At 41.6% G+C, this 25,792-nt stretch overlaps 1 protein-coding gene and 1 pseudogene across 1 annotated transcript; one reads left to right on the top strand and one right to left on the bottom strand.

Annotated features, from left to right (window-relative positions):
- The first annotated feature begins 1,043 nt into the window (after window positions 1-1,043).
- Window positions 1,044-4,233, top strand: LOC142391466 (muellerian-inhibiting factor-like; annotated as a pseudogene).
- Window positions 4,234-17,936: 13,703 nt separating this feature from the next.
- Window positions 17,937-19,832, bottom strand: LOC142391966 (general transcription factor II-I repeat domain-containing protein 2A-like). The gene is made up of 2 exons (XM_075478162.1): window positions 18,331-19,832; window positions 17,937-18,204 (listed from the first exon to the last, which is right to left on the bottom strand). The coding sequence occupies exons 1-2, from the start codon at window positions 19,830-19,832 to the stop codon at window positions 17,937-17,939; spliced, it is 1,770 nt and encodes a 589-aa protein (XP_075334277.1).
- Window positions 19,833-25,792: the final 5,960 nt, after the last annotated feature.

Genomic DNA, 25,792 nt, shown 5'->3' with positions numbered 1-25,792 from the left:
ACCAATACCTGCCGATTAAAGTGTTCGTTGGAGTAGTAGGCCTAAATATTCAGCACACACCCTTTGACATGAGCAACTTAATGAAAAATGAAAAATATGTAGGAGTGTAATTAGGCTTCCGTGGTTAATTCTTTTCAAAGGTGACTGGTATGAGCAGATTCCCAATAAGGCTATCTACAATTGCCAAACTGGTATTAGTTCTGCCACACTGAAATGCTGATGCAGAGAGGGTTTTTTCCATGGTGGGGCTCAATAAAACCAAGAGCAGGAACACTTTGTTTCTGAATGGAACTGTGCCATCCATCATGACTGTGAAAATGGCTGACATTGAGCCACAGTGCTTTAAATGGGAGCCCCCAATATCAGTCATCAAGCATCAAAATCTGCCACAAACACTTCCAACAACACTCATAAACAAACACACACAGAGAGGGGCTGCTCAAGGGGCCCATTTGGGGTTATGTTTGTTTTTCTTAATTTAATTTGTCTGTTTTTTTGTTTGTTAAGACTTTGCATACCTAAAACAATTTATTTTAAAATATAGCAGAATTTAGTGTAAAAGTGAAGATTTGTGATTTTGGTATAAATAAAACAATTTCTTTGTTCTTTAAGTAGCTAGTTTATGGCGATGGGATACTGCAAGGGACCCCCCCCAAAAAAAAACCCCGAAAGAAACCCCCCCATGCACACGGCCCGGCCCCTGCCCCGCCCGAATCTCACTCCAAGCAAACTTGAAAACTTGAGAGCCCTGTAAAAGCTATATCTTTTTGTATAAACATCGAACTACATCTCCACATTCATTGTATCTTAAATCTGCGTGTCTTTGAACCTAAACTTAGTAAATTCTCTGGGTGAAATTCCTGGAGTGGCGTTGTTGGATCACACCGAAAACCATTTGAGCTTAACCTAGTCTGCTCGGCTGCCACATTAACGTGACACTTAGATGCGCATTTAGGCACTTTCGGCTTGCCATAGACACTTCGGAGAAAGGCATGTCGGAGGTCTGCACGTCGGAGGTCGGAGTTTTGAGCAGACAGTGAAGCATGTTGGCCGTGCTGGTGATATTCTCGAGCTGGCTCGGGGTGGCAGTGCAAGTCGTGCATCGGCAGAGTCCACTTCCCATCCCCGGAGCATCAGGTCAGGCGGTGTCAGTTGATTGATGCAATCTTGTGCAGCATCGTTGCCTTATTCGGTTGGTTTTCATTTAGTTTTGAGCAAAAAAAAACTAAACTGAATACTAAACTTTTTTCAATTCAGAGCACGCCTTCCCATCAGCAAACGTAGCTTCCTCAGCACCTCATAACCTCATACCCTGCTTTGTGGATGACATAGTTGCTGCACTGCACGAAGCAGTCGGGAACGATGGTGACCTCGCAGACAGCAGTCTGTCTCTGTTTGGAGTCTGCAGGGCCTCAGATAACTCATCACGCTTGTTGTTGTCACGGCTCGCTGAAGCACTGAGGCGGAACAGGAGAGCCGGTCTGGAAGTTTTGCATCCGGCTGCAGGTAGTAGTTCTTTCTGGCTGCAATGTCATTTTTGCTGAAATGGGTTTTTTTTGTTTTTTTTTTTTATCACACATTGCATCTTGTTTTCTCCATCAGTGCTGGTGTCGGAGCAGGACGATGAGCGAGCAGCCATCGCGGTAACCTTTGACCTCCCTCGATCCCCTTTGCTCAAGCTTAACCCGGTGCTGCTCTTCACCTTTGAAAGTCCCCTCACAGGCGGTGACCTGGATGTTGCGCTCACTGGTCAGACTCTACAGCCTCACACACAGGTGATGAAAGGCCAGGCGGGAACACTGCATGGACTATGCTGTTAAATCTGATGTGAGAATGGGACAATTGCTTTTCGATATTTCATTGCTTAAGGAAAACAGTGTTGGAGACAAAAAAAAGTTTCCAAAGAGAAAATCGAAAGGCATCGAACTTGTAGATTTTAAATGCTGTCACCTGCTAATGTTATAAATTGGCTTTATTCTTAGACTTTATGTATTCATATTCTGTAGTTCTCTAGATAATCTATTTTCCTAGTTTGTACGTTACACTCTGCTCATACAACGCGAATGTATGTTCAAAACTTTAAGATGACGTAGCGGGATAAAATAACTGGGTCAGATAAAGCGTCTCTTAGGACAGATAGGTCTGGTACAGTAGATGCACGCCTGAAACAGCACTCACACACACACATCGCTTATCACATCCAAAGAACATGACAAAGACGGTGGATGGCCTGCTCACATCATGAGTAAATATTCAATGATGCGTCATCAAATGTAGGTACAACCTCTGAGATGAACATAAATATGGAATGTTTCCGTATCTCGGGACTTGGTCGGACGGATTTCATGCGAGAACTCTGTCTCTCCAAGTCCAGCGCTGATACTTGACCTGTGACCTCCAATAAATACTTTGTTTAACTTAAGACTGATCCAACTGGTTCTTGGGCTTCCAATATAAAGAATCGGGCTAACACTAACCAGAAGTTTACCTGTTGTCTGTTCCAGTCTGTGTGCATTACACAAGGAACCCAACACATACTGCTGACAGGAAAGCCATCAGAGGACAGTGATGAGCAGAAATGGACGATTTCTATTGAGGCGAAATCCCCCAATATGAGTGAGATATGATTTTCATTTGCTTTCATGGTCATATGTCGTGTGCACCCTCGTCACGCTTCGTCTCATTGCAGGGCAAAACCTTAAAGACGTCCTTATTGGTGGAAAATCAGGAAGTAACATCCCCATAACACCACTTCTGCTTTTCTCAGGGGAAACTGGACCTGAAACAAGGTTGCTTTTGCTCTCACATCCCTCCTTTGAAAATAAGTGTTGTCACAGTGGTGCTCAGTGACATGTCTCACGCTCTGTTCCAGACCTGCGCAGGGTTCTTCACAGACCTTCTTCCTCTGTGAGCTGAGGCGGTTCCTGGATAACGTCCTGCCTCAGGACCACACCAAGCTCCCTCTGCTCCCAATGGATTCCTTACAGTCCCTGCCTCCCCTGGCACTTGGCTTATCCTCCAGCGAGACAATGCTGGCAGGCATCATCACCTCCTCTGCCCCTACTGTCTTCTCCTTCACTAGCTGGGGCTCCAAATCTCCGGTGCAACACGGACGGTTGGCCCTGTCTCCCGCACTGTTAGAGGAGCTCGGGCAGAGGCTGGAGCAGAGTGAGATGCAGATATTGGAGTTTATAAGTGAGGCAAACGTGGATCCCAGAGCCACAGAGAGGCTAGGGAGGCTCAAAGGACTCAGTGCTTTTCAAAGGAAGGAAACAGCAGCAGGTGATGTGGAGAGATAACCGTTTCGTAAGGCACGGACCACTGTAGACTTGAATCTGACCTTTTTTTTTTTTAACCCACAGACATAATAAATCTCTTTTCAACTCATGCTCCTCTTTTCTCTTCTGCTTTGAACAGGTGAGAGTCAGTACTGTGCATTTCTCCTGCTGAAGGCCCTGCAGACGGTGGCCCATGCATATAACATGCAGAGAAAGCTGCGGCCCACCAGAGCCGGACTCGACAGTCCATCGGGGAGCAACAAATGTGGCTTGAGGAGTCTCACCGTGTCCTTCGAAAAGCTTCTTTTGGGCCCACGGACGGCCAACATCAACAACTGCCAAGGCTCGTGTGCTTTCCCACTGATCAACGGCAACAACCACGCCGTCCTGCTCAACTCGCACATCGAGAGCGGCAATGCGAACGAGCGGGCCCCCTGCTGTGTGCCGGTGGCCTACGACCACCTGGAGGTCATAGACTGGAACGAGGAAAATTCTTTTCTCTCCATCAAGCCAGATATGATAGTGAAAGAGTGTGGATGTCGCTAAAGCCGTTCGCCCCTCGGAGACCACTTTAGATATTTTGCTTGTTTGCCGTAACCCTTGCTGAGTGTCACATGTTTAGTGGGGAAAAAAGTGTCACTTAATGTTTGTTGTGTGCAGTATTTATGCAGTACAGTTATAGTACATGCAAGTTAACACAGAGGTGCTTTCACTTTATACAGTGTTATCTGTTCTGAAATTTGTTATGGGATTACAATCAATATATGGCTCACGTACAATGTATGTTAACAGAGTTATAAGACCACACTATATAAGATGATTATTTCTAATGGCAATGTCAGATAATTTTACAGTGAGTTTAGTTTTTAATTTTCCAAATCATGTGTAATAAGATATTTAAATGTCTCAATATGGCGTCTTCTGTATGATTCATTAAATGATGGTAAAAAATTTTAGCTGGTTGAATGTAGCATTCTGAATCTTTATAGATTAAATGAAAAGTATACATAATAACGTCTGTGTTCTGCTGTTTGAACAGGTGATGACCTTCCGTGTGCATTTCCCGTGTTACTCTTTAGCTTTTGGCTTCAGGATTGCTTTGTTGACGATCGGTTTTTTTCTTCTTCTTATTGCTCCAAGTTCTTCGGTCCCCCACCACCACATGAAAGTGTCCCACATGGAAATCTGGAGGCAGAAAACATGCAGCCACGAGCTGTCCAATTCACACAGTAAAGGCCACAAAAGTACACACTGTAAACTGAGAAAGATAAAGAGAATATATAGCAAAACAGAAGGACCCGCTCAATGTTTGGTAAACAAATATTCTTTTTACCCAAAAGGATATACAGTGGTAATTATACTAGAGATAAATAATCCAAAAAAATAGGCCAAACAAAAAACCTAGATATCTTCATATGTCTAAAGAAATATGTTTTCAAGTATAATGACTACAGTTTTTAAGTATAAAAATCTAATTACAACCCCTATGTATCAAAGGCTGGGGCGCTGTGTGAAATATAAACAAAAACACATTGTGATGATCCGCAAATGTCATTAACCAGAGTCTTATGCACAACAGAACATGGACAACTCATTGTTGAAAGTAACAGGGGCGTCGAGAGACCTGGTCATTCAGGTGTTGCGGAAATTTTAGTAAGGCACAGAGTCAGTTATTTTCTGAGGAGATAAGATGCTTTTAATAATATCTTGCAAGAGAGAACAACACAGAACAGAGTTCAGAGTTGCTCTGACTCTTAGGCGAAAACAAGTCAGTTAATATACAGGTTAATACGTAGTCACTCCTTTGATATGTTCAAGACTTTGTTATCTATCTTTCCTCCCTTTCTCCAGCCAAGGCACCTCGGTACCGTGCCATCTTCCCTGTCAAACTCCTTAAAGTTGTTAAATCATAAGAGCACAATACCCTCATTGAAAGAGGGAGAAAAGAGAAAAACAAGTGTCTTAAATTAGTTATTACCGGGTGATACAGAGTAACACTCATACAATGTATATAGGAATTCATTTTTCCCTTACACGGGGCTTCAGCCCCGAATCTCCGGGGGTCCAAATTTCACAAATGAGGCATCGTTGGAATCCTTGGATCATGACGAGTCCAACTATGACGTCAATTTGCGTATACTTAGATTTTCCGCCATTTTGAATTAAATCAAAAAGCTTAAAAAAGCATTTCAGGTCACAGAGATTGTCCAATTTTCACGAAATTTGGCACATAGACTCTTAAGACCAAGCCGCACAGAAGTTACTCAAGGGAATTTTTAATTAGGCTTCCGATTTTCCATAAAAGCCAATCAAACTTGAGGTTGACGCCTCCAAACTGGAAGTGAGGCCATATCTTGGTAACCATTTGATGTTATGACGTCAAACTACTAACAGAGACTCAAGACCCCTACAGTAAGAGGCACAAAGGTTTGGTGACGTTTGGCCTATAGGTGGCGCTATATGTTTCAAAAATGCATTTTTGCTCATATCTTTGGACCCCTTGGTCCAAATTTCACAAATAAGGTACTGCTGGAATCCCTGGATGCAGACGAGGCCAACGTACCTCATGACATCATGAGCACCATATTGGATTTTCTGCCATTTTGAATTTATTTGAAAACATTCAAAAAGCATTTCAGGCCACGCATATTGTCCAATCTCCACGAGACTTGGCACATAGAATCTGCAGACGAAGCCGCAAAAAAGTTACCCTGTGGATATTTTTATTTCACTTCTGTTTAACCGCGGCAGCCAATCAAACTCTACGCCGACACGCAAATGGGACATTTGGCCGTATCTCTGCGATGCATTTATGTATCAATGCCAAACTTGGTGCATGGACTCATGACCCCTTCCTGAGCAGCCCAAGCCTTGCCTATTGTGCCATTCTGCTAGGCCCCCATATTGCTGCTTGCAGCTATATTTATTAATATCGTTTTAAGATCAAATCAAATGCAAAACAATCCGAAATTGGTGTCAAACTGCAGAATGTTAAATTTGAAAAAGAAACACGTTGGTCCACCCCCCTCCCCTCCCCTCCCCATCACGAATGGTTGCATCCATATCGCAGAATCTCTTTGCCGTACTGACGTGGAGTCAGTACGGACACAAGCTGTCAGATGGAGTCTGTTCACAGGTGGGTAACATGCATCAAAGTGTAATATGGTTTGGAAACGTTTATAATTCCTCATAGATTGAAGGCGCTGTACACAATAAAAGTATTATTATTATCATTTTCAAGCCAGCTGGGTCTCATTCACAGACATCCCAAGTCTCCCGGAAGTTCCGGGAGTCTCCCTGATATTGATAGTTTATCACGGATGCCCGCAAGTCGGATAAAATATCCCGGATTTTAGACTATGCAAGGGAGTGGTTTTTTTTTTTCAATGCGAGTGAGAGCGTGCAGGCAATACACTTTGTCACTCTGCACTTTACTTACTGTACCTTTGCACATCCCTATTTACCTCTAATTATTCACCCGTCCATTTGTCTGTACTTGTGTGTTTATTTTGTCTTACCTGTGTGCATTATTGTATGTTGCGTATTTTGAGTGTGTTATAATGTTGCTGCACATTGGAGTATGGGGGAACGCAATTTCGATCCTCTATGTAATTACTTGCACTGATTGCATAGTTGGATTGACAATAAAGTTCACTTTGACTTTGACTTTGATAACTTGTGCGCCATGCACGAGAGAGAGAGGGGTGTGAGAGGTTGCTTGTGAAACCTGTGCGTATCTGTCCAAAGCGATTCAACAAACGTTCAGGGCGACTGCTTGTCAGAAGGCTGATTGGTTTAGTCAGCAAAATAAGCCAAAAACCTTCGGTGTGGGAGGGCTTCGATTTACTCTCTGACAGTCACCTAAGTTACCACTCAAAACTGTGTATCCTGCAAAATGGCAGAGCGTGAATCCTCGAGTAAAAAACGAAAATATAAGATTCATTTTACAGCAGAATATACTAAAGTATATCCATGTCTAGAGAAGATGAAGAATGATGACACCGTGCGAGATGCACTGTATGCAGTAGTGACTTCAGTATTGTCCACTGCGAACTTAATGACTGTAAAAGACATGTAGGTAGGCTAAGTTGAACGCGCAATCATCTGCATTTTATTTCTGTAGGTTAAATGCTGTTATAAAATAAAGCAAAACGTATCAAAGACTTATTTGAAGTATCAATACACATTTAGTTACTCAATTGTGTAGGCATATATCTAACTAGCCAGCTACAGTATCTAACTATATCCAGCCTGTCTAAGCCTTTTAAAAAATTTGGGATGAGCAACATTTCTGCTGCTACAATAATCCCAAGGGAAACACTGTTTTAATGTACTAAAAGTGGAATGCTCATGCATGTATGTAGACCAAATATTGAAGTGAAATCACACTTGGGTGTTGAAAAAACTGTTGTATATGGGTTCATATAAAGTACAAAGTAAGATGGGCTTCCTAAAAAAATTGCCACCCTACAATATATGCCTGCCCCCCCATGTATAAATCTCTAGAATCGCCACTGGGACTCGAGCAGCAGCGTTCTGGATGTACTGCAGCTGTCTTACAGCCCGTTTAGAGCCCAGTGAGAAGGCCGTTACAGCAGTCTAACCTGCTGGAGACAAACGCATGGATCAGTCTCTCTAAGTCTGCTTTAGACAATATTCCTTTGATTCTGGCAATGTTTTTCAGATGGTAAAAAGCTGCTGATGTTACAGATTTAATGTGGCTGTTAAAGTTCAGGTCTGAGTCCAATATTACCCCGAGATTTCTAACTTGATAGTTAGGTTTTAGGTTTTAGGATATAAAAATGATATCCAAGACTTGTGGAAAGAAGTAAAATGATTTAAAAGCAAATAAAGCGATAAGCAGCAGGAGGAGACACGTCTGCACTATTCAGAAGCAGGAAGCAAGAATAATTTAACATACTCTGTGATATTCTGTTCTGAAACATGTAAATATAAACACCTAACTGTAACCCACGGCCGTATATGTATACGCTTTGCTTTGCAGTAAGACGTGTTGCATCACTTCCTGTTACCTTGCTTGTGCACTGTGGAATTTCTTGCTCCGCTTGGAGTACTGATAATCACTTTATTTCGATCTATAACTTACACAATTTTGCATAGTTAAACTCTATAGCTTACCGTTCTGTTCTAACACACTCCTACAGATCTTTAATCTTTATTGTCACTTTTTAGCGGTGTGTCTGGTTCTCTAGCGTAGCATGGCTACCGGTTCTCTTCCTCCTTCTCCTGCTTTCACCTGCTCCGTGTGTCAGATGTTTAGTTACTCCTCTGCCTCCTTTAGCGATAATGGTACATGTAACAAATGTAGTCTTTTTGTAGTTTTGGAGGCGAGGTTATCTGAATTGGAAGCTCGGCTCTGCACTGTTGAAAATCAACCGATAGCGAGCCAGGTCCCTTTAGCCAGTGTGGAGCCACCTAGCGTAGCTAGCTCAATTAGCCTCCCCCCTAGCAGAACCTGAGCAGCCAGGATTACAAGGTGGCTGGGTGACTGTCAGGAAGAGGCATAGCTCTAAAGTCAAGCCCGTTGTTCACCATCGACCTGTCCACGCTTCAAACAGATTTTCCCCACTCAGCGACACACCCGCTGAGGACAAAACCCTGGAAACTGGCAGCTCTATAGTCAGAAACGTGGCATTAGAGACACCAGCGGCCATAGTCAAATGCATTCCAGGGGCCAGAGCGGGCGACATAGAATCCTATTTAAAACTGCTGGCTAAGGATAAACGTAAATATGGTAAAATAGTTATTCACGTCGGCGTTAATGACACCCGGTTACGCCAATCGGAGGTCACTAAAATTAATGTTGCATCGGTGTGTAATTTTGCCAAAACAATGTGGGACTCCGTAGTTTTCTCTGGACCCCTGCCAAATCTGACCAGTGATGACATGTTTAGCTGCATGCCGTCCTACAATCGCTGGTCGTCTAGATGGTGTCCAGCAAACAACGTGGGCTACATAGATAATTGGCAATCTTTCTGGAGAAAACCTGGTCTGATGAGGAGAGACGGCATCCATCCCACTTTGGAAGGAGCTGCTCTCATTTCTAGAAATATGGATGAATTTATTTGCCACCCTAAAACATGACAATCCAGGGCTCAGACCAGGATGCAGAGTTGTAGTCTTACACACTTCTCTGCAGCTTCCCACCTGCTGCTACCCACCCAATCAATTAAAGGCGGGGTAGGGGATCTTTTTCTGGAACATTTTTTTACATATTGCTTGAAATACTCTTCACACCCTCATTGCAACCAATTAATTAAAAGTTTTGACACAAATATGAAAAGTTTTAGTGGCCTCTAGAACGTACAATCTAGGAAAAACAGTATCCAATCATTCTGAACGGACCGTTCAGAATGATTGGATTCTGATGCCGTCTATCAAACTGCAACCTGCTCCTCCCTCCCCTCCCCCTCCCCCTCCCTCCCCCTCCTTCCCCCTGTGCGCGTACCCTGCTCCGTGAACGAAGCTTGGCAGGAAGCTAAACTAGAGCCAGCTTGGCTAGCACCTAGCATTATTAAACGTATAGTTAGCATAAACTAAATACTAAATACGACAACGATCGATGCTTGCTGTCAGAACAGCGCTCGTGCACCTTCGTGCTCGTGCGCGTTCATGTACTCTAGAGGCGTGCCTTCGGGGGAAAGTGAAGAAAAGGGTTGGGACTTTTTACCTCTGTATTTTCAAAATGCAGCTTCGCTGGACTCAAAATCCAGGATCTCCTAACCTACCTTTAACACAAAAGGAGCAAATCCTCTTGTGCAAAAAAAAATTAAAACAAAAACTTTAACTGAACAAAAACATCAAACTATTAAATGTGGTTTGCTGAATATCAGATCTCTCCTTTCCAAGTCTCTGTTAGTGAATGAGTTGATTTGTGATCATCATATTGATATATTTAGTCTTACAGAAACCTGGCTGCAGCAGAAGGATCATGTTAGCATTAAAGGGGAACTCCGGGGCATTTGAAGCATGTTTCCATTGCTAGAGGTTGTCAAATACTGACAGTAGGACACAGACTGGTGCAAATCTGCGCTCCCTGTGTGGAGATCGCTCTGTTCGCTCAGCCTGTCATGCGAGGCTAATACGTGGTGGCTAAGGGGCAAGCGCTAACCCTTCCACGTAAAACAACAACTTGCACACTGCAGAAACGTCACACCACTTTATAAACCATCCGACAATAAAGTCACAAGCCTTACCATCAAAACCATATGCATGGTTCTCACATTACTGGCATGGGGACGTTACAAAACAACTTTAGAAACAGCGGCTGGTTGTAGGCTCGCGCATGTGAAAGCCCAAAAGAGTCGATGGACGATAATCCCATATACAAAACAATTATATTCTCTAGAAAAACTGCGTTCAAGTATTTAAAACATTACAACAATACATGCCCAGTAATATTGTTGTAATGTTTTAAATACTTGATCTTGTGCTGACTTATGGCATTGAGAGTGAACAGTTAACAGTGTTCCCTCATAACTCTGTCTTATCTGACCATTTTCTGATAACCTTTGAGTTTACATTACTTGACTATACAGTTTCTGAGAAGAAATGTACATATAGAAGGTGTCTATCAGAGGATGCTGTAACCAGATTTAAAGAGTTAATTCCATCATCCTTTTCTTCACTGCCATGTGCAGATATGACAGAGGACGACTACCTAAACTTTACTCCAGCAGCACTTGACTCTCTTGTTGATGTTATGGAATTATTGTCTTAACTCCCTATTAAGATTTTGCTTACCATCCTATAACATCTGATGAGAAGTGAAATATAGACTTTCAATGTTTGTGCCGGCCGGCCACGTGTTTATTTTCTTCTGCAAAAGAGGTCAATCCTCACCAGTCAGCGTTCGTGGTAAGAAGAGACCCAGAACAAAGGAAATCAGAAGCATTTATACAGAAAGAGGAGGGTTTGGACTTTCAGGTGACACCTGAAAGAACACACCGTGTGTATTCTCCAACTGTCTCCTTGCCACACCCCCTGGGGGAAAGTCTCGCACTTTGGGGAGATGCAGAATCCGGAGACAATGGTCATTTGAATGATTATTGTCAATGTGTTAATCAACAGACACATGGTCTGCAGACATTGGGTCTACAACAAAGTGTCTTTTAAGAGACAAAAGGTTAGCAGACATCGAATTTACCATAACACTTGTCCCTTTTGATTATTAATTAATCATTAATAGGAGAAAACCATAAAAAAAAAAAAAAAAATGAAATAGTGTAAAACTAAAGGAAAACAATATTGAAATAGAATTTTAAAAAGATAAAAATTAGAAATCATCAACCACTTTCTTTCAATTGAGTAGACCTAATCACTAATAGAAAACAAAACAACCTTAAAGAAAAATAAAAAGGAATTAAAAAAATAAAAGGGAACAAAATTAAAAATAGTCATAACTATTATCACTAATTCACACAGATTGAAAAATATATCATCCTGGTGGTTGTCTACAAGAGAGAAAATAATGGGAATATAAAAACAAACAAACAAAACCAAACCAACACAAAGCAAAACAAAGAAAATAAAAATAAACATTTACAAAATGTTATCATCAAAGTCTGATTTGGTGTCAGGAATGTGAACAGAGGTTGAATTTTGGTCGGCCTTATTGGCATACACATGAACATACGTGGAGGAGTAAATCATCTTTGTTATGAGCACATCAAACAGCCATTTTAACACGCATGGAATTAAGATGCAGAGCAAAAAGAAAATTATTATTAAAAACCGTGATGGCCATCTTTGGCTCTAAGATTTTAGCCTAGAAAGTCATTCACTGCTGGTGGGGGTTGAATGGCATCTTGCATATTTTTGATGATGCTGGTAATGTTCTCATATTCATCAGAATGGTTGTCTTCAGTTCTAGAGGTCCGCTTGACCGTCTTAAAATCTACCAGCATGTTAAATTGGGAGCCATGTGGGTCGGGTGACCCATTGACTAAAACTGAGTTGTTTGTACATATCCGAGCTTGGATATTTAATTCCACACCAATACGTGCCATGGTGTAGTTTGTTGAAACACGTCTAGTTGGCGTTTATTGAGTTGATTCCTTGCGTCGTCCTCTCTGGCGTCTGTGCGTCCTTGCACCGTTCGTTCCTGATGTCATCCATCTTCCTTGGCGTCTGTGCGTCCTTGCACCATTCGTCCTCGTGTTGTTCCTCCTCGGCGTGTGTTCCTCCTCTGTCGTTCCGGTTGGCAGCTTGGCTCCTCCGTTGGCTCGGGGATCTTCCTTCAGTGGTTGGCGTGAACCCGCGTCGTTTCTCTGCCATCGTCACAGCGGTATGCGTCATCATAAGGTCCTGGGATGGATCTCGTTACCCTTTGGAATGCCGGTGCTTCCTTCTCAGGCCCTCCACCCCCACTCAGTCGTCAGGCTGGAAGTCATGGCGTGAAGTGGAAGCTGGTGGTGATTTTACCTGCTGACACAGAGAGACAGAATAAGTTTTGCAATATTTTAACATATTTCCTTGTGTGAGTGGAATGGAGTGGCCTGGTTACAAACTCCGTGTGTAAAAGAATTGCAAAAGGTCTATGTGTATGTTAAATGTTTTCCTTATTCTAATATGCATAAGGACAATAGGCTTTTGTCCCTGGCAGTCCTGTTTCCTCACAACACTACGCTAATTTGATTTTAGAGTGTCATTTTCTGGCAGGGTGTTATAAACAATGTTGTTTGAGGTTAATAGCAAGAAATGTATTAATTTGGGTTATTGCAGAATTGACAAAGTGAGCTGGGAATAATCTCTGTTAGCAGAGCCTTTTTGGTATTTTGCTTGGAATACTTCAATTCAGTTCGACCACATGTCGATCTATTTCTAAGCAATTATTAAATCTATCGTCAGGTGTTCAAATGGTCTGTCTGTGGTGGGTGAGTGGGTGTGATCGTTTTGTTTTACCTGTTATGCGTTGCACAAACCATTCATGATTGATGAAACTTGAAGAATATCTGAAAATCCTTTAGTGAAAACAGTGTTGGGTTATGGCATCCATCTTTAATGAAACAGTGTTGGGTTATGGCATTATTCCCCCCTTTTGACACATGGTTCAACCCATGTGTCACTTATGCAAAGTGAGGAAAGAAATGTTCAGGCAGGAAAGATTTATCGTCAGGTCCACACCACACAGCTTCCTTTTCTGTGTGGCACTGGAGCGTCTTTTCCTGTGGTGTGGCGAAGGGCTGTGTTGCTGTAAGAAAGTTGGGAATGGTAACAGGAATTGATACAAATAAAGGATCAGTGTGTTGGAATGTCGCTCTGTTTGCAGCCAGCGGCATCCTCGCCTGCATTTCCTAGAGAGAGACAGGATCTGAATGTTGTTAGTGTGAGAATAGAATATCAACATCAGAATAGACCTGCAAAGTGGGATGCAAATCTTTAGGTCATCAGCATATTGTAACAAAGTAGTGTCTGGAGAGAAAACAAAGGATTCAAGACTGTCTGAGCGCTTCATTGGCTTTCACAGTATTCTTGAAACAGACGTGTGAATGTATGGCCTCGTGTGCTGAAGTTGAAAGCAAACCAGAATTAGCTTCCTGTGTAAACCTGGAGCCTCAAATTAGATGTCTGAAAAAGTTGACCATTGAAACAAATATTGTATTAATTGGCTGCATTACCTGCTTGCAGACCCTGAACAACACGCCACTGTGTTAGCTGATCTTTATCTCTGATCTTCTTATCAGGAAATAAATGTGTGTGTTTTGGAGAATCATCATCCGGGACAATGACTCCTGCTGTCTTAAGAGGCTCAAAGAATTGATGGCTTCTTGTTTAACTGAATTACTAAGTTTAAAGTCTGATTTTGGAGTGATGACAACATTTTCACAAACTTTGAAAAACATCATACTTACCGACAGTCCACAGTGACTTGGAGACCTCCTGTAAGGCTGTTTGAGTACAGTGTTTTCTTTGGACAAACAACAAAAGTTTTTTAGAAGTGCTTTAGTTACCAGCTGGATTTTCCTTTGGGTGTGCACACAGATGTCACTTTTCCTTTTTTTTTTTTTTTTTTCTCTAGTAAACTCTTTGAATTTTGTTCTGTCTTATTATTTCCTGTTCTCTATTCTTCAGTTTTTTTTTTCTAACTTTGATATGTCTTTTAAAATAAAGGATCCCCCTATTGGAAACCCAAACTCATTCGTCCAAACATTTAGATATTTTAAACTTCTTTCCCCACATTTCCTTCTCATAACGTCAACAAGTGGCCCTCCCCGGAGGCCGCGCTCCCTCAACGGGGACCCTGCTTCCCACCCCAACTAGGAAGCGTCGTACGACTGATTATTCTCCAAGTAGAACTTTCCTCTGCTTCGTTTTTCTTAAAGTTTACAAGCAGCAAAAAACTACAAACAAACACATTCACCCTTCTGACAAACACATTCATCTTTCTGCTTCGTTTTTCTTAAAGTTTACAAGCAGCAAAAAACTACAAACAAACACATTCACCCTTCTGACAAACACATTCATCTTTCTGCTTCGTTTTTCTTAAAGTTTACAAGCAGCAAAAAACTACAAACAAACACATTCACCCTTCTGACAAACACATTCATCTTTCTACTTCGTTTTTCTTAAAGTTTACAAGCAGCAAAAAACTACAAACAAACACATTCACCCTTCTGACAAACACATTCATCTTTCTGCTTCGTTTTTCTTAAAGTTTACAAGCAGCAAAAAACTACATTAGACAAACGTTTTACGAACATTTAACACCCTCTGCTTCGTCTGTCTTAAGTTCCCAAGCAGTAAAAAAAACTTTGCCACCTGCTAAGATCATGAGAAATGGAAATGTTAAAACCCAAATTTGAAATAATAATTTAGAAGTCAATATTTCAGTACTCACCAGATGGTTTTTCGCTGATCTATGTTCGTTGGACTTCAGCGGCAACGATTCAGGACAAATACACGGTTAAGCCCTCCCGTCTTAAAAACTAAACAGACGTTCAGAGGCTGAATTATATAATTCAGGACGGCCAATCGCTTCCCGTGTTTTGCCCCTGACGATTGCGCGTGAATCCTGCCGACAACGCCAAATTGTTATGGAATTATTGTCTTAACTCCCTATTAAGATTTTGCTTACCATCCTATAACATCTGATGAGAAGTGAAATATAGACTTTCAATGTTTGTGCCGGCCGGCCACGTGTTTATTTTCTTCTGCAAAAGAGGTCAATCCTCACCAGTCAGCGTTCGTGGTAAGAAGAGACCCAGAACAAAGGAAATCAGAAGCATTTATACAGAAAGAGGAGGGTTTGGACTTTCAGGTGACACCTGAAAGAACACACCGTGTGTATTCTCCAACTGTCTCCTTGCCACACCCCCTGGGGGAAAGTCTCGCACTTTGGGGAGATGCAGAATCCGGAGACAATGGTCATTTGAATGATTATTGTCAATGTGTTAATCAACAGACACATGGTCTGCAGACATTGGGTCTACAACAAAGTGTCTTTTAAGAGACAAAAGGTTAGCAGACATCGAATTTACCATAACATTGACAGCACTATAGTTTCAATGCGTACAGCACTGGACAATGTTGCTCCTCTGAAAAGGAAGGTAATCAGTCAGAAGAGGCTGGCTCCTTGGTATAATTCACAGCTGCGTGCTTTAAAGCAGACTGCAAGAAAGCTGGAGAGACAGTGGCGTTCCTCTAATTTGGAAGAGTCTCAGTTAGTCTGGAAAGATAGTTTAACAATGTATAAGAAAGCCCTTCGTAAAGCTAGAACTGCTTATTATTCATCATTAATAGAAGAGAATAAGAACAATCCCAGGTTTCTCTTCAGCGCTGTAGCCAGTCTGACTAAGAGTCCGAGCTCTGCTGAGCCAGTTATTCCTTTAACTCTCAGCAGTGATGATTTCATGAGCTTCTTTATTAATAAAATTGTTTCTGTCAGAGAGAAGATTGATGGAGTCCTTCCCACTATTATCAGTGATGTATCATCAAGTACAGCAGCTTTAGAAGTATCTTTAGAACCTGATTTGTATTTAGACAGCTTCTGCCCAGTTGATCTCTCTGATCTAACGACAGCAATAGTCTCTTCTAAACCATCAACTTGTGTTTTAGACCCAATCCCAACCAGACTGTTCAAGGAGGTTTTCCCATTAATTGACACTTCCATATTGGATCTGATCAATCTGTCTTTGTTGACAGGATATGTACCTCAGACTTTTAAGGTTGCTGTAATTAAACCTTTACTTAAAAAACCTACTCTTGATTCAGAAGTGTTGGCTCATTATAGACCTATATCCAATCTCCCTTTTATGTCTAAAGTTCTTTATAAAATAGTTGCAGCTCAGCTTTGTGATCACTTACACAGTAATAATCTGTTTGAAGAGTTTCAGTCAGGATTCAGAGTGCATCATAGCACAGAAACAGCACTGCTGAAAGTTACCAATGATCTCCTCTTAGCCTCTGATAGCGGACTTGTGTCTGTGCTTGTCCTGTTGGATCTCAGTGCTGCATTTGATACGGTCGATCACAGTATCTTATTACACAGACTTGAACATGTTATTGGGATTAAAGGAACTGCATTAGGCTGGTTTAAGTCATATTTATCTGATAGATTTCAGTTTGTTCTTGTAAATGAAGAATCTTCCTCACACACCAGAGTAAGTCATGGAGTTCCCCAGGGTTCTGTGCTTGGACCGATTCTTTTCACTTTATACATGCTTCCATTAGGGAACATTATTAGACAGCATGGCATAAATTTCCATTGCTATGCTGATGATACTCAGCTGTACTTATCTATAAAACCAGATGAACCCAATAGGTTGGTCAGACTACAAGCATGTCTTAAAGACATAAAGACCTGGATGACTCAGAACTGTCTGCTTCTAAATTCAGACAAAACTGAAGTCGTTATCTTTGGACCTGAGCGCTTCAGGGAGAAATTGTCTAGCTATATAGTTACTCTAGATCGGGGTGGACAATTATTTTTCTCAAGGGGCCACATGAGAAACCAAAATTATGTCAGAGGGCCACGATAAATTTAGGTGGTAATTTCATTGACCAAGCATAACCATCAGTGGCGGCTGGTAAATAACAATATGTCCGGATTACAAAAAAGGGAAAAAAGAAAAATATTTTGACACACATCCTACATTGGCCCTGAGCAACAAATGGCCCACACACTTAACAACTCTTTTTGAAACTCTTGTTGAAACTCAAACACATTTGTTGGAAAGCTGATGTTTTTTTTTAATAGGCACATTGTTCTTAATGACTATCATTTCAATGCAGCTCTTTGTGAGAAATCTTACAGCAAAGTGTTCTGGAATAAGCACAGGAACTGACCTGTGGTGGGGAGTCTAATATAAAGCTGGGTACCACGGTCACACTTAATTCAATCAATCATTATCCAGCACAGTCCGCCACTAGGGGGCGCCAAATCATTAATTATTTACTACTCTTGTTGAAGAGGGATGGTTGTTCTTCCCTACCTTTTTCACCTTTTATTATTATTAGAATCATTAAGGTTTTTTAATATTCTTTATATTCATATCAATACATCTTTAATATTAGTATTATATTTATTCATAGGCTATGTGGAATTGTGGTGTAGGCTATATATAAAGAAGAAAGCAAAAACAGTCATTGAATCAGTGCAATTTATTTATTATTTATTTACCACTTAATTTCAACTCTTCAGTGAGAATAATCCAGTCTGCTCTGGGCCTGAACAAGAGCATTGAAATCTGGCTGAATGTCTGAGGTTGCTATGCGAAGGACAGCAGACAGGTGCTCATCAGTGATGGAGGATCTGTGTTTGGATTTGTTGAACTTCATCACTAAGAATGTCTGTTCACAGACGTAGGTGGATCCAAACAGGACTAGAATCCTCTGAGTATGCCTCCTCAGATGTGGGAAGCTCTCCTCTTTGAGAGAGGAGTAAAAGTGCAGCAGGGAGACTGACCTAGTAGAGTAGAGTAGAGTAGAGTACTTTTATTAATTCTGAAGGAAATTAAGGTGTCTGTCATCTTACATGAATACACACACACACACACACACACACACACAAGCAGCAGTTATTGAATAATACCTGAAGTGGTCTGAAAGGAGTGAATCAGACTGCAGGTCGATTAGTTCCATCTGAACATCACTTGGTGCTTTTTCCACACTGCAGTTGAAGGGAGAGGAGACCAATAGCATCTCACTCTCAAGATTTTTGAAATCTTGAAATCGCCTCGAAAACTCACAATGCAGTGCATCCAACATCTCTGAGTATTTCTGGAGGTGATCGGCCGACTTTGTCGCTGCTTTCAGTGTTGGCAAGTGAGTCAAAACCTTCTCCTTCACCTGGCTTGAGAGAAGCTCTAACTTTCTCATGAAAGCCTTCGCCGCGCTGTACATCTGATGCACAAACACAAACAGACCCTTGCACTGCAGTTTGGCATTTAGTTCGTTCATCAAAGAAGTCACGTCTACTGCGAATCCGAGGTCTGCCACCCACTCGTCATCTGAAAAGTCGGGAATGTCATGTCCTTTCTTGGCACAGAAATCCTGAATCTGCACTCTCAGATCCCAGACATTTTTCAGGACTTTGCCGAGGCTGAGCCACCTGACAGCGCAGTGGTAGCCTACGTCACCATGCCCGCTCTCGCTGTCCTCCAGAAGAGCCACCAATTGCCTGTGGTTTAGTGCTCTCGCTCTGATGAAATGAACTACTTTCGTTACAACATCCACGACATGGTTCATTTTCAACACCGTCTTACGCAGCACCTCTTGGTGGATTATACAGTGCAAAAATGTCAACTTCTGCTCGGGGTTAATTTCGGTTACTTTATCCTGCATTCTTTTCAACAATCCCACATTTTTTCCCGTCAGATTTGGACAACCGTCTGTTGTTACGCCAGCCAATTTGTCCCACTCAAGTTTTAATTTGTCCAAGCATGCATTTACCTCGGTCATCAAGTCCTTGCCGGTGGTTGTGCCTTTCATTGACTGCATCGATGCCAGCTCCTCTGTGATTTGGAAGTCATTCGTTATGCCTCGCAAGAAGATGAGTAGCTGGGCGGTGTCACGTACGTCGCAGCTCTCATCCAAAGCCAGGGAAAAACAGTCGAATTCGGCAGCTTTTTCCTTCAACTGCAGCTCCAAATTTTCTGCAATATCCTCCACCCGCCTCGTTACAGTGCGCCGGGGGAGCGAGACGTTCTCATAAGCACCCTTTTTTTCAGGGCACATCAGTGCAGCAGCGTCCACTAAACATTCCTTGACGAACTCTCCGTCAGAGAACGGTTTGCTTCTCCAGGCGATTTTATGAGCAATTACAAAACTTGTTTTGACGGTAGCGTCTCTGTTGGCATTGGCTAGCAATGCATCAGCTACTCGTGCACGCTCTTCATCCGACAGATTCTTGTATTTCTCCTCATGCTTGGTCACGAAGTGGCAATTCAGATTATAATCTTTCAGCACAGCAACTTGAGTCCCACAAACTAAGCACACAGCATTACCTTGGATGTCAGTAAATAAATACTTGGCAGTCCATATTTTGTTGAAAACGCGACCTTCGATATCAACTTTCCTCTTTTTAGCTGACATGACGGCGATGTGCTGGGAATGGCTATCCTCACTTGTTGCAGACGTTCACCCCAAAGTTCGACTATGCTAGCACGTTAGAACGTAACCACGTGCGCAACAATTTCAAAATAAAAGTCGCACCATTATATTGCACTTGGAATACGAGGGTTTCCCCCATTTATTTTGGTAATTTATAATAGGCCTCGCGGGGCGTACAGGGATGCACGACGGGCTGGATGTGGCCCGCGGGCCGTAGAATGCCCAGGTCTGCTTTAGAGTATTGCCAATTCTAGAGGCAGTGACACCAGGGGAGGGAACGGAGCATCTGGCCAACATATGAGATAGAAGGGAATCCCAGGAAACTTGGTGACCCACTTCTTCCTGGTTTTTCCTTTTAATGTAATGTTGGGACATCAAAAGACACATGGCTGCCATCTTGAAATGGATCTCACGTGAGATCTGAGAAACTGAGTGGATGAACGCGCATCCATATTCTCTTATTTATGCCTTCTGTAATTTTCCTCTGAGTGATCTTCTACCTACAGTATTTCATTGTTATACATTATTTTACATTTCATCCTTTGTCCCTGCCTTTGCTGTGTTTTTAATCCCCTGCCCCTTCTATTCCTCTGTTTTTCTCTTTCCTGTCTAGATTTACTCCCATTAACAAAGCTATGTCTGCTAGTTAATGTTCCTACTGTCCTTATTACACTTTAGGTTTACATCTTCATGTTATTTGGCAAATGGACTGTATTCTCTAGTCTAGCTTACCACTCAATGTGCTTTTACCCTACAAGCCACATTCACTCACCCTCATACAGCTCTTCTTAGAGAAAAAGTGTTGCCTGTAATACTGTGTTGACTATCACACACATCCACACACCAGGCTCTGCTCATTCTTTCACAATACAATGAATTTTACATAACCATCTCATCTGCATCATCCCCCTGCGCTACATTGTGCTGTATGAATGTGGATTTATGCACAGTGTCACTCATCCGCCTAGTTCATACAACATTATTCATTCCTACACTTGCTAGATATATTATATATAATATTATAAATAAGATGATGATGTATGGTTGAGCAAACTTCTGTGTCTGTTTCCTCTTTTATTGCTCTTCTAACTTGGAGAGATGTCCAACGCATCATTGTAAAGACTTCTAGAGCTGGTTACCTTAGTGCTCCTGACTGGAAGACTAATGCTGCTGGTTACAACGGTACACACACACACACACACACACACACACACACACACACACACACACACTACTTGACACAACACATAACTCAAAGATCTATTGTCAGTGGACGCAGATGGTCCTGCAAAGGCTGCAGGTGACGTAAACCTTGAAACAAAAGCAGAAAAACTCACGATGTTGCATCCAAGCATGTATATGCTCATACCATAATTCCAGTGCGACACAACAGAACTAATCAGCTGGACGTGAAAAGTCATTACTTTAGTTCATTTATGTGGACAGCGTCACAGAAATGAACGTATCCGTATTTAGTCATATTTAAGACAAGTCTGGGTAGAAAAGCTTCAGAGGAGTTTGGTTGCATCATTTTCTCTTTAGTCCGGCAAATGGAATCCTAGGATTGCCACAAAAAAAGGAACACATCTTAAAAAAGATGTGAAAACAAACGAAGAAATCTATACAGAAATGAATGAGGAAATAAAAAGACAAAGGAAAAAATGGATGTGGAAATATTAAGACGGCAAAAGACAAAATAACATTGAAAAGCGTTTTCATCTATTTTCAGTTATTTGTTCATTTATTGGTTGTTCATTTATTCATTGATTTGTTTTAATTTTAGACATGAAATCTCTATTTCTTATATGCGAGTTGCTCTATTTTCTTTCCATGTTTTTTTTCTTTTTTAAATCATGTTTTTCATTTATTTTTATCCCTTTAGTTTCATTTTTCTTTTCCATTTGGATTGATTTTAATTGCTCATTGCTTCATTTCGAGTTAGTTTGAACTTTTTCCATCAAGCTTTCACTCTGAGCCAATCGGGTTCGAGCCACAGTCGGCCTCTGCCTCGTCTTGTCAGCCAATTGGGTTTGATCGAGCACTAAACTCCTTTTCTTTTTTAGGAGTTTTTGCATGAGAAGACCAATTAATCTCTCCCTCATTTATCAAACAAAATCTATTTGATAATTGTTTGAGGTGAGAAATAAATGTTAACTTTTACAGCACAATTTACTGTTTTTGTGAAATAATCTGATGGCCGAATTATTTGGTAACGGTACTGTTAATCTCTCCCTTCAAATGTGGTCATAAATGGATTTTGATATACTGTCAAGGTGAAATGGTGACAGATTAATTAGTCCGATTCAACATGATTGCGCTCGTGCTCAAACCCTATTGGCTCTGTGGACGAGGCAACTGTGGCTCAAACCTGACTGGCCCAGAGTAAAAAGCCTGATGAAAACAGGAAAGACTAACTGGAGTTATTTAACGAAAAAGCAATGAGAAATGTATTTTAAAAAAAAAAGAAAGAAAAGAAGAGCAAAATGGAAAATAATGAGGAAATATAAAGGAATAAGTAAATGACATATTTGAAAGTAAAGGAAAATAGAGCAACTTTCATACGAGGGATAGAAATATTTATCTAAAAAAGATTTGAATGTGTAAATATAAAGGAAAATGAACAAATAAATGTGAAAATAAAAATGAAAATACTTTAATTCTTTTATGTTTCGTCTTTTTCTTTTTAAAATATATTTCCATATTTATTCTTTTAGGTATTTGTCTTTATCTTTCCACATTTATTTGATATATTTCTGTATATGTTTCCTCATTTATTTTCTTATTCTTTTACAGATTTAGTCTTTTTTGTGGCACTCCTATCATTCCATACGGAGGAGGGGTGATGAGCTGTTTCCAAAAATGTTTAGTTCTTGCTTTCTAACTACTGCGCCGCCAGCTGCCATCTGTCAGGGTCCATGTGGTGGGTGCTATTTTGTAACTTTGAGTGTGTTATAAATGCGTGTGTGTTGTGAGTGTGAGTTGGAGAGAAACCAAGAGAGTGAAAACTAAGGGTCAGCCAGGCTGCAGGCTCAGTGTACCTGGAGATCTTCCAAGTGACAAAGCAGAGAATGGGGGTGGAGAAGTATGAAAAGAATTCATTGTTTATTAGCTGTACCCATAAGATAAGTTGTATGGTTTCCAAACTATATTTTTCATAGTGGAGAGTTAATTTTTCAGAGTAATTTCATAATACGCATAATAAAGAATCTGTTTAAGAAGAACAACTCGATCTGGAGTTTTCCTCATAAAGAAACATTTTTAGCCTGGAATTGTGCTGGAATCGCACCAATGCTTAAACTGACCCTTTCATTCACATGATCGATCGACGTGAGTTTAGTCAGTAAATTTCACAATCTGTCCCAGAGCTCTAACAACGGTAAATCCTCATTGGTCTGCAAAACAGTTGAGTCAGCAAAGGAGTGGTCTGATCAGTTGTGACTTTCCACTGTTTGACCGTTTCTGCAGTACCTGTACCTGTACGGCTTTGGCTTGATGGACGCTGAGGCGATGGTGAAGGAGGCAGAGGGATGGAAGCAAGTCCCAGCTCAGCACATCTGCGTGGAGAGCGCTGACCGACAAATCAGGTACAACACAGGCACAAGCTCAAACAAGCTATCCGACTTTCTGACACGCGAGTCAAAAATGTGCGTAAAGTCTGTTTTAGGATAGATCTGCTGACATCGTGCCTCGATGCGAATGCTGCACATCTCAATACAATAACTTTTGGCACTCGTCCGCTACTACACACTTCAAGGAAGACTTTGGTGGAGACTTGGTGGTGCCTAAATGGGAGCAATCCCATTTAGGCACAAGACAAGTCTTGTAGTCTCTGTTCCCGTCCATCCCAGAGATGACCAATAAAGCTGAGGTCAGGGCTCTGTTAAGGCCAGTTAAGTTCTTCCACACTAGATTTGGAGAATCATTTTTGTTCTGCTGAGAAACTCTGGCTCTTTGCATTCATGTGGATTCTGCTCTCTTATGATCCAAAACATTGTTGTGGCTCGCCCTCATGCTAAAACTAAATAAGAACAGCTCAGTGGACATGAAACCAAATACGCAGACCTGGGCTTCTAACTTCCCCAAAAATGAGGATATAGAAAGAGCAATGTGCTGCTAACGGCCACTCTCTGGAATCTACCACAGCACAACCTCTGGGGTCGCGTGTTTAGAGAGGCATGGGGTGCAGTGTAGTTGCAAGACAGAGGTAATGTATTAAGAAACCTTTAGTTTCTGATCAACTTTATCTTTAAAACAAGCAAATTTTTCAAATTCATCAAGCAAGCTGTTTTATTGTTGAAACTAATCTTCCCTGTGCAGACAAATGTTGATTTCAGTCCTCTCTACATTCCATTAGGATGTTTCTTTTGTTGTTGCTTGATCTCTCTCAGATGACAATTCCAGCTGTAATCAGCCTCCACTTTTTTATATCTAGTTTCATTCAAAGTGAGGGCAGCCAATGAGGAAACTTTCTTCACCTCCTGCACAGCGAGTACAATAAAGATTGATAAAGTATATCTGATGTCAGTTAATAGGTGCACAGTAGTAGATAAACCAGGTGGATGATGTTATCCAGATGACCTGCAGGGCCGAATGAAGTTATTCTTTTTCTGCTTGGACCAGGGATGAGCAGGGTTCAGGAGGAGTAGGGTTCAGGAAACTGGGATTCGGAACTAAGAGTGGGTGGTGTCAGTGGGATACCTGGCAACACAATTATCTTTCTTGACAGAGACTGTCATATCGTCACAAGGTCAGGGTAGTCTATAACGGAGGAAAAGTTTTACTCCCCTGAGTGACAGCCTCTCTTTCTTCTTTGCTCCGTCTGGCAGTGTGAGTCCAAAGTGTCTATTTCTGCTGAGTGAAGTTGTGCGGCTTTCTGTCCCCCGAGAGCTTGGCTCGCCGTTTGTTTGTTAGCGCGAGAGGAGGGGAGACAATCTGTGTGTGTGAGGAAGAGTGACGGCGTTTATTCGGGGGCTGTTTGAATGGTTTCAGCAGAGCTCGGCTGAATGGGAAGCCACTGCCTGTTGTGTTTGTACACAAAGAAGCTCTTTTGTTTTTCAAAGACACAATTGAGCTTTTCACAGAAAGCCAGAGAGCACAGACAACCACGCCGGTGCCTTGAAGGATGCTCTTCCACACACACACACACACACACACACACACACACACACACACACACACGCACACACACACACACACACACACACACACACACACAGCTTCATCCTTAGGCTTGAACCAGTGACTGTCACCTTTGTCTAATACCAAAGTGGGATAGTAGACAATGTTTATGCCTCTTTTGTTATGGCTGTTTCAATGCAGCCAAGTGTAAAGCTGAAGGTTGAAGAGACTTTTGGAAACTCAATTCTCTCTCCACAATGGATAAGATGGGTCAAATTTATTTTCTGTGGGAGCAGAGTTTACCCACTCCTGAAAGAGAAAAACGAATTTGGCGAACAGGATTGTTTTGATACACGAGCAATGAGTACATTTCACTGCTACATAGTGTGGAATGAAAAATTACAAATACACCTGGAGTGTGATAATGTTTTCAATCAGTGCAGTGACTCAACAATTACTCCGCCAGGTGTGGAGATTTCTGGCATCCAAAACTCAATTTCCAGACTGCCCACGCACATTTCAGCATTTTCAGCAGTGGAGGATGTGACCATGGAGCTCGAGGAAAGGTGGTGGATGATCCTGCCGATTTCTGCTCCAATTTGCTTCTCCTTCAGAGGCCTGCTGATGCCGCCATTATCTGGTCACAAAAACTAATCATCAGAAGAAAATGCCTCTTTTGTGGTTTCAGTCTAGATGATTTTGTTTATTGCTAAATTCTTAACCATTTGTCCTCTACCTGTCCTAAAATGACTCCAATGCCCTAGAGAAACAGAAAAAACAAACAAAGGGCCAGCTGCAGCGAGGATTTTAGCCTCTGTACATGG

The sequence above is a fragment of the Odontesthes bonariensis genome, chromosome 11, assembly GCF_027942865.1.
Source record: "Odontesthes bonariensis isolate fOdoBon6 chromosome 11, fOdoBon6.hap1, whole genome shotgun sequence".
NCBI lineage: Eukaryota > Metazoa > Chordata > Actinopteri > Atheriniformes > Atherinopsidae > Odontesthes > Odontesthes bonariensis.
Note: the sequence above shows the minus strand (reverse complement) of the source record. Positions and strands in the feature narration are given on the sequence as shown.

Coding starts and splice junctions, on each gene's coding strand:
- LOC142391966 (XM_075478162.1), bottom strand. CDS start 19,832: ATGTCAGCTAAAAAGAGGAAAGTTGATATCGAAGGTCGCGTTTTCAAC. Junction 18,205..18,330: donor CTCCTTTCAGACCACTTCAG/GTATTATTCAAT, acceptor CTACTCTACTAG/GTCAGTCTCCCTGCTGCACT.